The sequence below is a fragment of the Molossus molossus genome, unplaced genomic scaffold, assembly GCF_014108415.1.
Source record: "Molossus molossus isolate mMolMol1 unplaced genomic scaffold, mMolMol1.p scaffold_m16_p_21, whole genome shotgun sequence".
Lineage (NCBI taxonomy): Eukaryota > Metazoa > Chordata > Mammalia > Chiroptera > Molossidae > Molossus > Molossus molossus.
Window position 1 is genome coordinate 43,744,657 of NW_023425357.1, and position 11,849 is coordinate 43,756,505.

Genomic DNA, 11,849 nt, shown 5'->3' on the forward strand with positions numbered 1-11,849 from the left:
GGGTTCTGTGTAAATGCCATCTCTAGGAAAAGAAGCCCAGTGGTTGCCAAGTTCCGGGTGGGGCGTGCGGGAGCGGAGCCCGCGCGGGTCAGGAGGACCCCAGGAGAGGGGAGGAAAAGCCTGCAGCAGGGGTGCAGCAGGAGGCAGTGTGGCCCAGGCCGGTGAGGAACCGGAGGGGCTGCAGGAAGGAGAGGACCCTGGAGAGGTGGCTGGACCAGCTTCCCAGACTGTGGGGCACGATTCCACAAAATGAATTCCAGCCACACTCTAACCCCACAGAACTGTTCCCTGGGTGCCCGCAGCTCAGCTTAGGGTTGTCGCTGCCTGCGGTTTTCCCGAGTCCCAGCGAGATCTGGGTCAGTGCCTGGGGTAGCTGGATGTGTTCCTGCTGCGCAAACATCACTGGGCGCTGTGAAGGTCAGGTGCACGGAGAGGAAGACGGAGAAGGCAGAGCTGCTCCAGCAGGCCGCCCGGGGGCTGGCCGGAAAAGACTCGCATCCGCTCCACACTGCCCATGTGCACAGATTCGGGACAAGCCAGGCCACAGCTGCCAAAAAACACCACGCTCTATCTTCTACCTCGATGGCCAGACCTTGGCAATGGTGCCAGTGTCGAGTCCCAGCTTGCAGCCTGCAGCTCTTGGTGCTCTGCACCGGAAAGTGGTGACACGGGGGAGCCCTGGTGGTGCTGCTCCCTCTTCTTCCCCACCTCAGCTGCACCCGGAGAGGTGCCAGCCTTCCGCACCTGCGTGTGGGCTCTTGTGCCCATATGTCTACGCTCTGAGCACCGCTTCTGCTGACAGTGGGCGCCGGCCTCCCCTTGGGTCTAGCACAGTCCATGTTACGGTAGGAACCCACGCAGGTAAAAGGCCCACGCAGACCCAGGGGGGTTGGGGCGCCTGGGTGGGGAATTCCAAAGTGCAGTTACTGGAGTGTGGTGGGGGTGGGAGGGTTAGGCTTAGGGTGGGCAGGCTCGCTTGGCCCTGACCCCAGTGAGAAGGCGAGGCGGGCAGACGAAGTGTGTATATTTGGTGTCTGCTCTGTGTTTCTGACGCAGAACTCCTCAAACTCTTGTAATCCCTGAGTGATGAGGGTAATAGGAGGGTCTACACAGGGCTCCTAGCTGCCTTGGGATTTTCTGGCTGCTGGAGTGTCTTCTGTTCTCGGCGGGCTCCTGGGTGGTCACCAGGCAGACCGAGCCATGGCTAGAAGTTTGGAGCTGGCGATGGAGCTAGTATGGACCGTGCCTCGGTGATGGAGCTGCCACCAAGGCCCCTGAGCGACAGAGCTGGAGAACCTCAGGTGGGCAGACACACCCACGTGCCGGGAGGTGGCACACCCCAGCTATGGACACAGAAGCTCCTGGACTTTGGATCCTTCCAGACTTTACTCTATGTACCTCTTCATCTGGTGGCTCATCTGCATTCTTTATAACTGGTCAATGTAAATAAGTGTTTTTTACTGGGTTCTAGGAGCTATTTGAGCAAATGAGCAAATCGGAAGACGGGATGGTGGGAAGCCCTGGTTTACAGCCGGTCAGTAGACTGAAACAGTTTTCCTCTTAGCCCCTTGCCTGGATCTAGACAGTCCTGTTTTCATGGCTATGTGACCTTGAGTAAGAAGGAGACTTCTCTGAGCCTCGGGTGCTCTGTAAGCAGGGATAATGATGCCCGCATCACTGGTTTGCTGTGATAAGGACAGATAATGGAGGTCAAGGACGTGCACTTAGTGGCTGCTCTGTAACTGGGCAGGGTGTCCTGCCATCACCGCGAGAGCAGACGAGACCCAGCTCCGTGGGCTGGAAGCCACAGCTGCGGGTGCCCGCGGCTAACTGCGCGGCCGTCAACGCCTGCCCGGGGCGCACAAGCGCAGAGGGCGCTGAGGCAGCCCCTCACGTCACTGTCCCCAGTGAGGCGTGTATCCAAACATACTGCTGACCGCGAGCAAGTGCAGAGCCAAGGACGCCCCCAGGCACCTCCAGCCCTGTGACCACGAAGGGCCCCGCAGTGCTGCCCAGTCCTCTTCAGGAAGGAGGACCTGTCCCCTCAGCCGGGACTCTCAGGCCTCGGTGCAAGAGAGCCACCCAGATTAAGGGCACATCCCTTTCCCAGGGCAGCTGGCGTCCAGTGACTGACCAACACTGGACAAATGTCCTGGCCCCTCACCGCGACTTAGGACAAGTTTGGAGAGCGCTCCCAGCCGCCAAGGTCCCAGGGTCTGCTGAGGCCTTGCTGACCTGCAGCCTGCCCTCTCTGTCTGGCCAGCGCTGCTTTCTCCTCCCCCACTTCCCCCCACAGGCTCACCGACGCCCGATTCTGTCCCTCGGAGCCATGGACAACAAAACAGACCAGTGTCTTCCAAAGCAATTCTTTGTGCTCTAGGTGTCAGGCATAGGGTCCCCCTCTGAGTCTTTGCCAGTCAAACAGCTGGCTCCCCGTGGCCATTTCTGTAGGAAAACATGCCAGTTCTTCTAATAAACCAAGCCCAGGCCATTCAAGTTTGTCACCCCGGAGCCACATGGCGCTAACTCATGTCTCCTCTCCAAGACTGGGCTTCTCACTGGGGCCCTTGACAGCCACTGTGGGCCCTGGCCACTGGCCTCAGGGTCCCTAGGGGGGTCTCACACCCTTGCACTCCTCCCCTGCACCTGGTGGGGACTGGCCAGGAGCCTCTGCACACTTTCCTGCTGCTCCAAGAGGGGTGCCACGTGCCATGATGACAGCTAGCTTTTTATTTTTTTGGCCCCACGAGGGGTCACTTCCTCACCTTCACTTTGGGTTCTTCCAGCTGACCTCTGAACCTTAGCTCTGAGACCTGGGAACAGCCCTGGTGAGGGAACACACTCACTCCTCTAACGGCTTGAACCCACCTCCTCCTCTGAGGGCAATGGGGGTAGAGCTCAGGGAAATGAGATGGGGCTGCCCTTCTTCAGGTCTTCCTCTGCGGCCAGCTTTGCAGGGTCTGAACTAGATTTTTGTTAATGAAGCGGGGACTTTCCACACAGCTGCTTGGAGGGTCTGGTTTCCCACCTTCTCCATCCTGGTCACTTTAAAGAAGCAAACTAGAGGGGGTTTGGAATGTTCAGAACTACATTATCAAGAGAAGTATAATCCACAAAAAACAGAGCAGGACCTCACCTCCCTCATTTGGGATCTAATATCTCTAGTAATAGGATCTACACTGACATTAACTTTTAGGTTATCTATAATAGACTATGAGCTCCCTAAAGGAAGGAATTGTCTTTTGCTCATCTTGGTATTTTCCCCACATTCATGGGAAATGCATATGATGGGCACTGTGTAAATATTTTTGGTTGAATAAATGGATGCCAGAAGCGACTTACACGCAGCTAATGAAAGCCCCAGGGCCTTTCTCCACTCATGCTGTGATCTAATCCTTACTTCGGCAATTGGGTTTGGGACCACAGGGCAGGATGGAACATTTATCCCCACGAAATCCCATCTTGCTGGAATAGACCCCTCAAGATCCTTTGGGCCAGCTCACTAATGGGCCAAATCATGCTGGTGACCTCAGCCCCAGGTCTCAGCTCCACCCCCCAACGAGCACCTCATTTCTGCGAACTTGTCAGCCCAAGGACCACGCCAGCTGGCTGGCCATGGGCACCGGAGCTGCACTTGGCTTGCCAAGCTAGGGGTGCAGACAGCAACCTTACAGCCAGGCCCGACGTGAGGGCCTGTTTGTAAACGATGGCGCTCTCGCCAGCCACTGCCTCTTGCCTGCCTCAACCACTCCAGCCATTTTGGCCAAAGTACCCAAGACCAGAGCTCACATGGGGAAGGAGGGAGCCTCATTTGGAACGCAGAACCACACGGGGTGCCATGAATGTGGGGAATGTGCACCCCTGTTCTCCAGCGAGGAAACTGCAGCGAGACAAGGGTACGCCGTTGGAATACGAGCAGCGCCCAGCTTCCTTCTCCATCCCAGGCCCCAGCATGACCACTTCCATCAAGTTCCCTTCAATTTCCCCTCCCAGTCAGTTCTGCTCCCTCCAAAATCAGGACCCTGCCGCACTCCTGGGTCTAGCCTGTGGTTAGAAATCACTGAACAATAACAATAATAGTAACAGCTCCATTCACTGAATACCTACCTCGGGCCGGGCACTGTTCTGAGTCCTTCATCTATATTCTCTGTAATGTCACATCGCCCTGCAGGAAAGTCCAGTTACTCTCCTTTTCTGCACAAGGAAACTGAGGTCCAGAGAGGATGAGTGACTTGTCCAAAGCCACATTTCCCAGAAATGTCAGACCGGACTCAAACCCAGGTCTCTCTGAACCAAAAGAGCTATCAGCATGACACGTCACAAACGGAAGCAGCCATTTGCAAAAGACAATCGCAGTGGCCTCTTCCCTGGAAGGGAGGCAGACGCGGAGACCCGGTCGACTGGCCACTCCTCCCTGGGACCAGCACAGGCCAGGCGCGCCCCACACCACAGGAGCAGAGGGAGGCTTAGAACCCTGGGAACAGCCCCGCTGCCTGGGGTGGCTGCCTGTGGGAGAAGGTTCTGAATGAAGCCCTGAAATTTTCCAGAGTGGTTTTCCCCACCGGAAGCCACCCGCACCCGTGCGCCCCAGCAGCTGGCCCTCAGGAATATAATCAGGCTGGTACTTCCCAGCAATTCATTCAAGAAACATTAGCCAGGGCCTGAGCTTTCAGCACCTTTCTCATTTCAAAACGGCCTCCAGGCCGGGACGGCAGGAACAGCGGCACGAGGAGGTTACCCGTTAATTCAGGCCCCAGAAGGGCACACGGGCTAATTAAAGGCGGCGAGTCCTGGCTTGAGCGCAGCGCTGGGCCAGGAGGGCCCGGATCCTGGGGGCCATCCAAGCTCACCGCCAGCTACAGGGGGGAGTTGGGCTCAGAGAGGGGCTGTGCCATGTCCAGGGTAACAGAGTTAGATTTAAACTCAGGTCTCTAGGCTGCTTCCTCAGTTCCAGTTCCCACCTGCCAGCCCATCCGCCCATCTCTGCACTGACTTCAGAACTACTGCGGATTGATGACAAGGAGCAGCCGGGAGGTCTCAGCAGATAAAGCCCAGAAGGGGTCCACGGAGCAGCCCCTGGAGGGTGCAGAGAAAGTCAGGAAAGGGGCTGCCCTTCTGCGCGGTGCCAGCCATGACATCCCAGCCAGAAGCTGAAGCTCACTGGTAGCACTTCCTCACCCCTTCGCCTGGCGTTCAAGGTCTGGGCCAGGCCCCAGCTTGCCTCTCCACCTTATCTCTCGCAGGGTGCCCTTAGGCCTGCACTCCAGTCTCGGAGGGAGCCCGCGTGCATTCCCGAACAACTAGAATTTCTCCTTTCCCTCCCCAAGGCTTGACCGTGTTCCTCTCATTCCCGGGAGCTGAGCTCCAACCACAGCCCACCGCCTCCAGTCTTTCCCCAGCAGTGCTTGTCACCTCCCCCATCGATTTCACAGGTCATCCTCATGACCCTGAGAAGGAGCCGCAGGTCCCTGGACTAAGGCCATCCTCCACGCCAGGCTCCCACGGGCACATTTAGTCCTCACTACTAGCCTCTGAGTCGAACACCATCATTTCCAGTGGACTGACGAGGAGACAGGGGCTTGCAGAGTCCCCCAAAGCCACACCGCCAGGAGCTGGAATCCAGGCTGCTGCCCTGCAGGCTGCCAGCGCACCCCGAACCCACAGCGCGCCTCACTTGGTTGCCAGCAGGGTTGGCTGTATCGGGAGAGGCATGAGGCCATCTCAGGAATGCACTCAGTCCACAGAAGGTTGTTGGGCACCTTCCACCACATTCCTAGGATCTAGGCCTTATCTTGGGCATCAAAAATACAGGGATGAAAAGCCACACCCAGGCTCTGCTCTCAAGGTGTCCCTGCCCACTGGGGGGACAGACCCACCAAGAGACAATGAGCGAACAACTCGAGATGGGCTGTGGGCAGGGCTAGCAGGACTAGGAAAAGGAGCGTTCCTACAACTTCACTAAGAATCGGGACTGGGACAAATTTGCTTTGTCTTGTGCCCTAGGCACCTGGTATGTCACCTTGCCTCCAGCAGGCACTTTCTATCTGTGCTGGTGGCAATGGCCAAGTGCAAACGCGGAGCCAGTGAAAGTCCCAGAATACCCACCACCCAGCTGATGTGTGCACCTGGCCATCGGGGGTGCTTTCGGTTTCCACACTCGGAACACCGGACATGACTTCAGCGGTGTGGCAGAGATGCCCTTAGGTGACAAGCTCCTGGCAGGCAGACGGGGTGGTTATACAGCTAGATGACCCTGGCAGAGACTAGCATGAGGCGTCACTGAGAAGAACCTGATAAATATTGCTGATTAATGATGACTCCTTCCACTGTCTAGGGACAAGCAGTCTCGGATGGTCACTGAGGACATGTGGAAGGCATGGCCTAGGGTCTCTCAGTCTGTCTGTCACTCATCACCTCTAGGCTACAGTAATATAGGATCTGCATTTCCTCCCTTCCTGGGTCCAAAGAGTGAGGTGCATGCACTTGACCAGAAGCCCCTGAGAAGCTGCAGCAGCCAACAGTGGAAGAGGTGCACTCCTGTCTAATGCTCCTCACTTCTCACCCAAAGCAAGAAGCAAGTGTCTGGAGTACACATGGAGCAAACCGCTGGGTCCCAGGCCTCAGAGCCCAGTTCCAACCCTCTCCCTGCCTCTCTCTGATCCCTGGAGTCCTGAGCCAGGCCCCTGCCAGGCAGGATGGTCTCATGGATAGAGAGCTGGGCCCCCTTCACCAACTTCTGCCTCTAAACCATTTTCCGCAGGCTCTCTGTAGGGCACCCCTCAGCTCATCCTGGCAAAAAAGGCAGGACTGAGTGGTTTGGGCACACAGGAGCGAAGCCCCTAAGGACCCAGCCCTGCCCCTGGGCTGCTTCCCCCAGGGCTCTGCCACCTGGTTGGGTTGTAGTTGGTCTCTAGGCTCTCATGAGGGCAAGTGGGTAATCTCACCCAGCAGGAGAGGGAAGACAGAGCTTGGCTGCTATTTCCAGGCCCCTGATCCCTTCCCCCTCCCTGCTATGTGGCCAGGGTTCCAATAAGTGGCGGCTCAGTCCCACCTCCTGCCTTGCGGGTCAGGCCAGTTCTTGGGATCTACTGACCAATCTCTCCTAGACCGTCCACTCTGCTCCGTCCAGCAAAACACCAACTGCGAGCGGAGTTCTCTCTGACCCTGGCTCCTCTTTGCGTGTCTCTGTCCCAAGAGTGTAGTGCTTCCCAAGTGTCTTCAGAAAACCCAAGTCCTCTGTCAAGCTTGGAGTGCTGGATTTAGGGACACGGAGTGTGCCTAGTTGTCACCTCCTGTGCACTTTTGGCACCTCTTCCAGAGCTCTCCAAATCTCCACCTTCCTTTCTGTGGACCATTAAAGGTCAGGGGTCCTCACCCAACCAGGTGCCTGGTTCCCTCCTTACACCCATGTGCCTGTCACTGTTCAAGTTCATGCCTAAATTTCCCTCTTGCACCTGGGACTCCAGTGTTTTGTTTTGTTTGTTTGTTTTTGTGAGCCCTGCCCGGTCCCTTCCTGCACCTCAAACTTGCCCGTGTGCTGCTTCTCCTCCGAGTGTATCCCAGCTCCTCTCCCATTGACTGCTGCAGACAGGTAGCCTCCCAAGTCCAAACCCCCAGCCCATCAGGGGGCTCACCGCCGCCGTTCTTGTAGCAGAGGTAAGGGAAGCGCCACACGTTGGCCAGATCCACTGCGAAGCCGACCACAGACAGCAGGAAGTCCATCTTCTTGCCCCAGGTCTCCCGGGGCGGCTCCTCTCTGCCGCGGGACGCCAGGAGGCACTGGACACCATTGCGCTCTTTCACCACCAAGAGCTCCGCAGCTTTGCGCGCCTGCAGGGGCTGCTCCGCCTCCGGATCTGTCCCGCTGCTCTCCGGCTGCACCTGCGGGTTCATCCGGGCCAGAAGCATGGGTCCGGCTGGTGGGAGGGACGTCAGCGGTACTGGGAACACGCCGAGGCTCTGCTTGCATAAAAGGAAAAGATGTAGTCACCGGGCCATTCCGCCCAGGTTGCACCTCCCGACACCTCAGAGAACGCCGGGGATACCTCGGTCAGCGCGCGCTGAGCAGACACAGGCTTCCCCCAAAAAGGGCGCGCGTCTGTTGGAACAATTTGGAAACAGAGAGGGTTGCGCGCGGGACTGTGACGGAACTTAGAGGCGGAGACCTCTCCTGCCCGCCCTGTATGTCCGGCTTGGGACCTGGCAGCCCCTCCCTCATTCGGCCGCTCCCTCTGGGTCCCAGACGACCGGTTTGGATAACCCGAGGCAGAGATCTCCTGGGGCGGTGACCGGCCCGGTGCAGCTGGCTACCCTCTCCCCCTAACTTGGGTCTGCGCCACCCCAGCCCCAGGAGCCTCCCGGACACGTACACCTCTGCACGTCAAAGTCGCCGGCACTCTAGCCTTGTGCGCCCCAGCCTGGGTCTCCCGGCCTATTTAGCCGGGTCCCGCGAGCCGGGCGCACTCACGTGTCAGTAGCAACGGGATCCCGGATGCCGTGCGCCCTGCCCGCCCGGGACCCGCCTCGCCTTGTTAGGCTGTGGGGCGCCGGCTAGGGCCAAGTTCCGCCGCGTGGCGCTCGGGCGCAGCGGGGGAGCGCTGGGACGGCCGGCGGGGCGCGGGCTGGCTGGTCTGGCCACGCCGGGTGGGGGCCGGGCTGGTAATGTAGCCTGCGCCCCAGGTAACGCGCCGATTGCATTAACCCAGCGCCGGGCCCGCTCTGTCTGGAGCCTGTTAGCACTAATGGAGAGTGACAGCGCGACCGAGATGGGCAGGGGCGGGGGCGCGGCGCGGGCTCCGGAGGTGGCGGGATCCCCGCTCCCCGGTGGGACCCGGGCGCGCATTCCCTTTACAGCACGGTCGGAGGTACCAGACCCAGCTCTTGGGGCACCAGGCTCTGACCTCCTACCACCTCAAGAGAATGGAACTCCCAGAACTAGGGGCTGAGTCGTTTCTGAGAGGGGGCCGAGAGAAAAGACTGGAGAGAGCAAATGACCTGATTCAATACCAGCTCTGTCATCCGCCGCAGGCCTCTTAAAACTACCTGCTAGAATTTCTCCGTAAACAAAACGGAACGTCTGCTCCGTGCCTAGGACAGTAAAGTGATGCTGGCAGGCCCTGGATGGGTTCTGTTTGGCTGGCTTGGATTGAAAGGGCACAGCCCAGCACACACCCTACATCTGTTTGTTATGGGCAGGCTCGCAAGGCATTGGAGGTTATGACCCCTGTTGTATGAGACTGAGAACTATTCACTCGTTTATTCACTAATTCATTCAACCCTTCCCTCATTGTTTCCTACATGTGCTATGTTCCAGGCACTGTTCTAGTCTCTGGGGATATTGAGTGAACAACTTTGGGGATACTGAGTGAACAACTTACTCAAAATCCCTGATGTGATGGAATTTACAGTCAGGGGAGACAGGGCAAACAAGAAATGTAATAAATAAATACATTATCTGGTATGTGAGAAGGTGATCTGGGGTGGGGGAAGCAGAGCATAGTAAGGGAGTAGGGAGGACTGTATGTGGGGAAGGTGGGTTGCGGTTTGGTCAGGGAATTTGAGAAGGCCACGTTTAAACAAGTAAAAGAGTGAGCCATTTAGACCTGGTATTCATTCATTCATTTACTTAGTCACTCACTCATTTCTCTATTGGTTAATTCATTCGTTTGTCGAACGGATGCTGATTACCTGCTATGCGCCTGAACAGTGCTGGCTAGCGGGCTGTGGAGAAGGTAGACCCCGCCCTCAAAGAGCAAACGGTTCATTGCGTAAAGGGTTCATCACAACCCAGTGTGGTCAGGATTGGTTGTGACAACAGAGGTGTGGAAATTGGGTGGAGCTGAATCAGAAGGTGAGGAGTGGGGCGGTGATCCAAGAAAGTTTCCCATTAAGTAGGATTGGCAGGAGTTTCAATAAACCCAGGCCTGCTGACCTTTAAACATCCCAAGCTCAAACACACCCCAGGACCTTTATGCTTGCTGTTTCCTCTGCCTGATCTCAATTACACCCCGCACTGCCTATCTCATCACTCTATTTTATTCCCTTTATGACATCACTACCCAAATTTATTTGCTTATTACGTGTCTCCTCTTGGGTGGCATATGAGCTCCATGAAGGGAGGGACTTTGACTATCTTACACCCCACTGTATTCCTAGCACCACAGTTATACTGGGGCATCAATTAGTGTGTAAAATGAATGAATCAATGGGGCTGCAAGGGGCTGTTTAGAGCATTTTCACCAGAGGGACCAGGATGACAAATGTCCTCTGTGAAGGGTGCAGAGAGGAGAGAAAGGAAAAACCCATGGGGTGATGGGTCTGTCCTGGCCTTTTGGGAGCTGATGATTGGAGGTGGAAGGTCAGGGAAGGGAATGAGCAAAAGTTTCAGAAGGAGAGCCTGGAACCATAGGTTCCCACCCATCAAGAATGTTCATCTTGCCCTGGCCGGTTTGGCTCAGCAGTGGAGCGTCGGCCTGCAGTCCAGAGAGACCCTGGTTCGGTTCCCACTAAGGGCATGTATCTCGGTTGCAGTTTGTCCCCAGCCCTGGTTGGGTCATGCGGGTGGCAACCACTCGATGTGTCCCTTTTACGTCGATGTTTCTCTCTCTCTCCCTCCCCATTCCATCTGAACAAAAAATGGAAAAATGTCCTCAGGTGAAGATGATAAAAAAAAAAGAATGTTCATCTTCTTTGACCCAGGAACTATCTTGACAAGCCGGTGAGCAAAGCAGGAATGGAATCATATTTCATTTTTCAGGTCTGAGGATTTAAGGGACCTGTGGCTCTGAGGATTCAAGGAACCTGTCTGAAGTCCCACAGGTTGGAAGTAAGTGACCAAGTTGAGATGAGAACACAGGCCACGTGGCTCCCAGCCCCTGTCCCCTCCACCAGTTTATGGATGGACACACCCAGAGTCTCTCTAGTGATCATGTTCCCCTCTTGTCCTCTATGCCTCGCCCCGTCCAGCTGGTCTGAAACCCCACCTCTAATGCCCTGAGAAGTCCCAGGACTCCCACTGCGGCTGCACCCCCTCCAGGACCCCTGCACTTTCACAGCATCCCAGCTGGTCACCCACGGCCGGTGTCTTTCCAGCCACACGATATTCACCAGCTTCCACAGTTCTTTCCAAAATTCAAGTCTGATCACCTTACTTTTCTGCCTAAAACTCCCCTGGGAGACAGCAACATGTCAACATGATCTAATTACCCTGGGTTTGAGGTAATTTTATTTTCTTCTCTAGACTTCTCTTTATCTGCCAACTTTTCGACAATGAGCATTTGATACTTAAGCAATCAGAAGAAGATAATCCACAATTTCTTAAAATCCTCCAATCTTCCCAAGATAATATCTAAAAACCTTCAGCAATTCAGACAAGATTCTGCCTGTCCATTTAACCACATCTCTGGCTATTTCAATTCTTTCCTCATTTTTCTACAAACCCTCACCACCTCCAAAATATGCTTTATTCTCTAGCAACATGGGTGATACTGGACTACTTAATAGTTCTCTGGACACTCTGTGCCTTTTTATACCTCTGGGTTTTCATCTTCCTCTTGTCTACCTGGAAGACTCCTATTCATCCTTCAAAACCAGATGTCACCTCCACTGTAAAGCCTTCCCTGATAGCTGCCTTCCACAGAGACAACTCCTTTGTGCCACTTTGTGTATCTGTCCAATAGAGTTGCCTGTGGGACTTGCCACCAGCGCAAGGACAGTGCCCGATGTGTCCTGTTGCGTGCTCATGCTGCAGAAGTGTGTGCAAAGCAGCACAGGAGGCCATCTCGGTCGCTCGTTGGGTTTGGGGTCTTCGGCTGAGGTGGTTCTGTTGGATTCGTCCAGAGGCTGAACCT

The 11,849-nt window shown here is 55.9% G+C and overlaps 1 protein-coding gene across 2 annotated transcripts in view; it reads right to left on the reverse strand.

The window, feature by feature from the left end:
* SLC6A2 (solute carrier family 6 member 2) overlaps positions 1-8,572 on the reverse strand; it is a 34,020-nt gene extending 25,448 nt beyond the window's left edge. The window contains exons 1-2 of one of the 2 annotated variants that reach the window (XM_036274856.1): positions 8,468-8,572; positions 7,635-7,959 (exon numbers count right to left, since the gene is read on the reverse strand). In XM_036274856.1, coding sequence (XP_036130749.1) covers positions 7,635-7,908 — 274 coding nt within the window. In that variant the 5' untranslated portion in view covers positions 7,909-7,959; positions 8,468-8,572. Of the gene's footprint in view, positions 1-7,634; positions 8,170-8,467 lie in introns of those variants that run through there. The other variant, XM_036274857.1, reaches the window with a different exon arrangement.
* Positions 8,573-11,849: the final 3,277 nt, after the last annotated feature.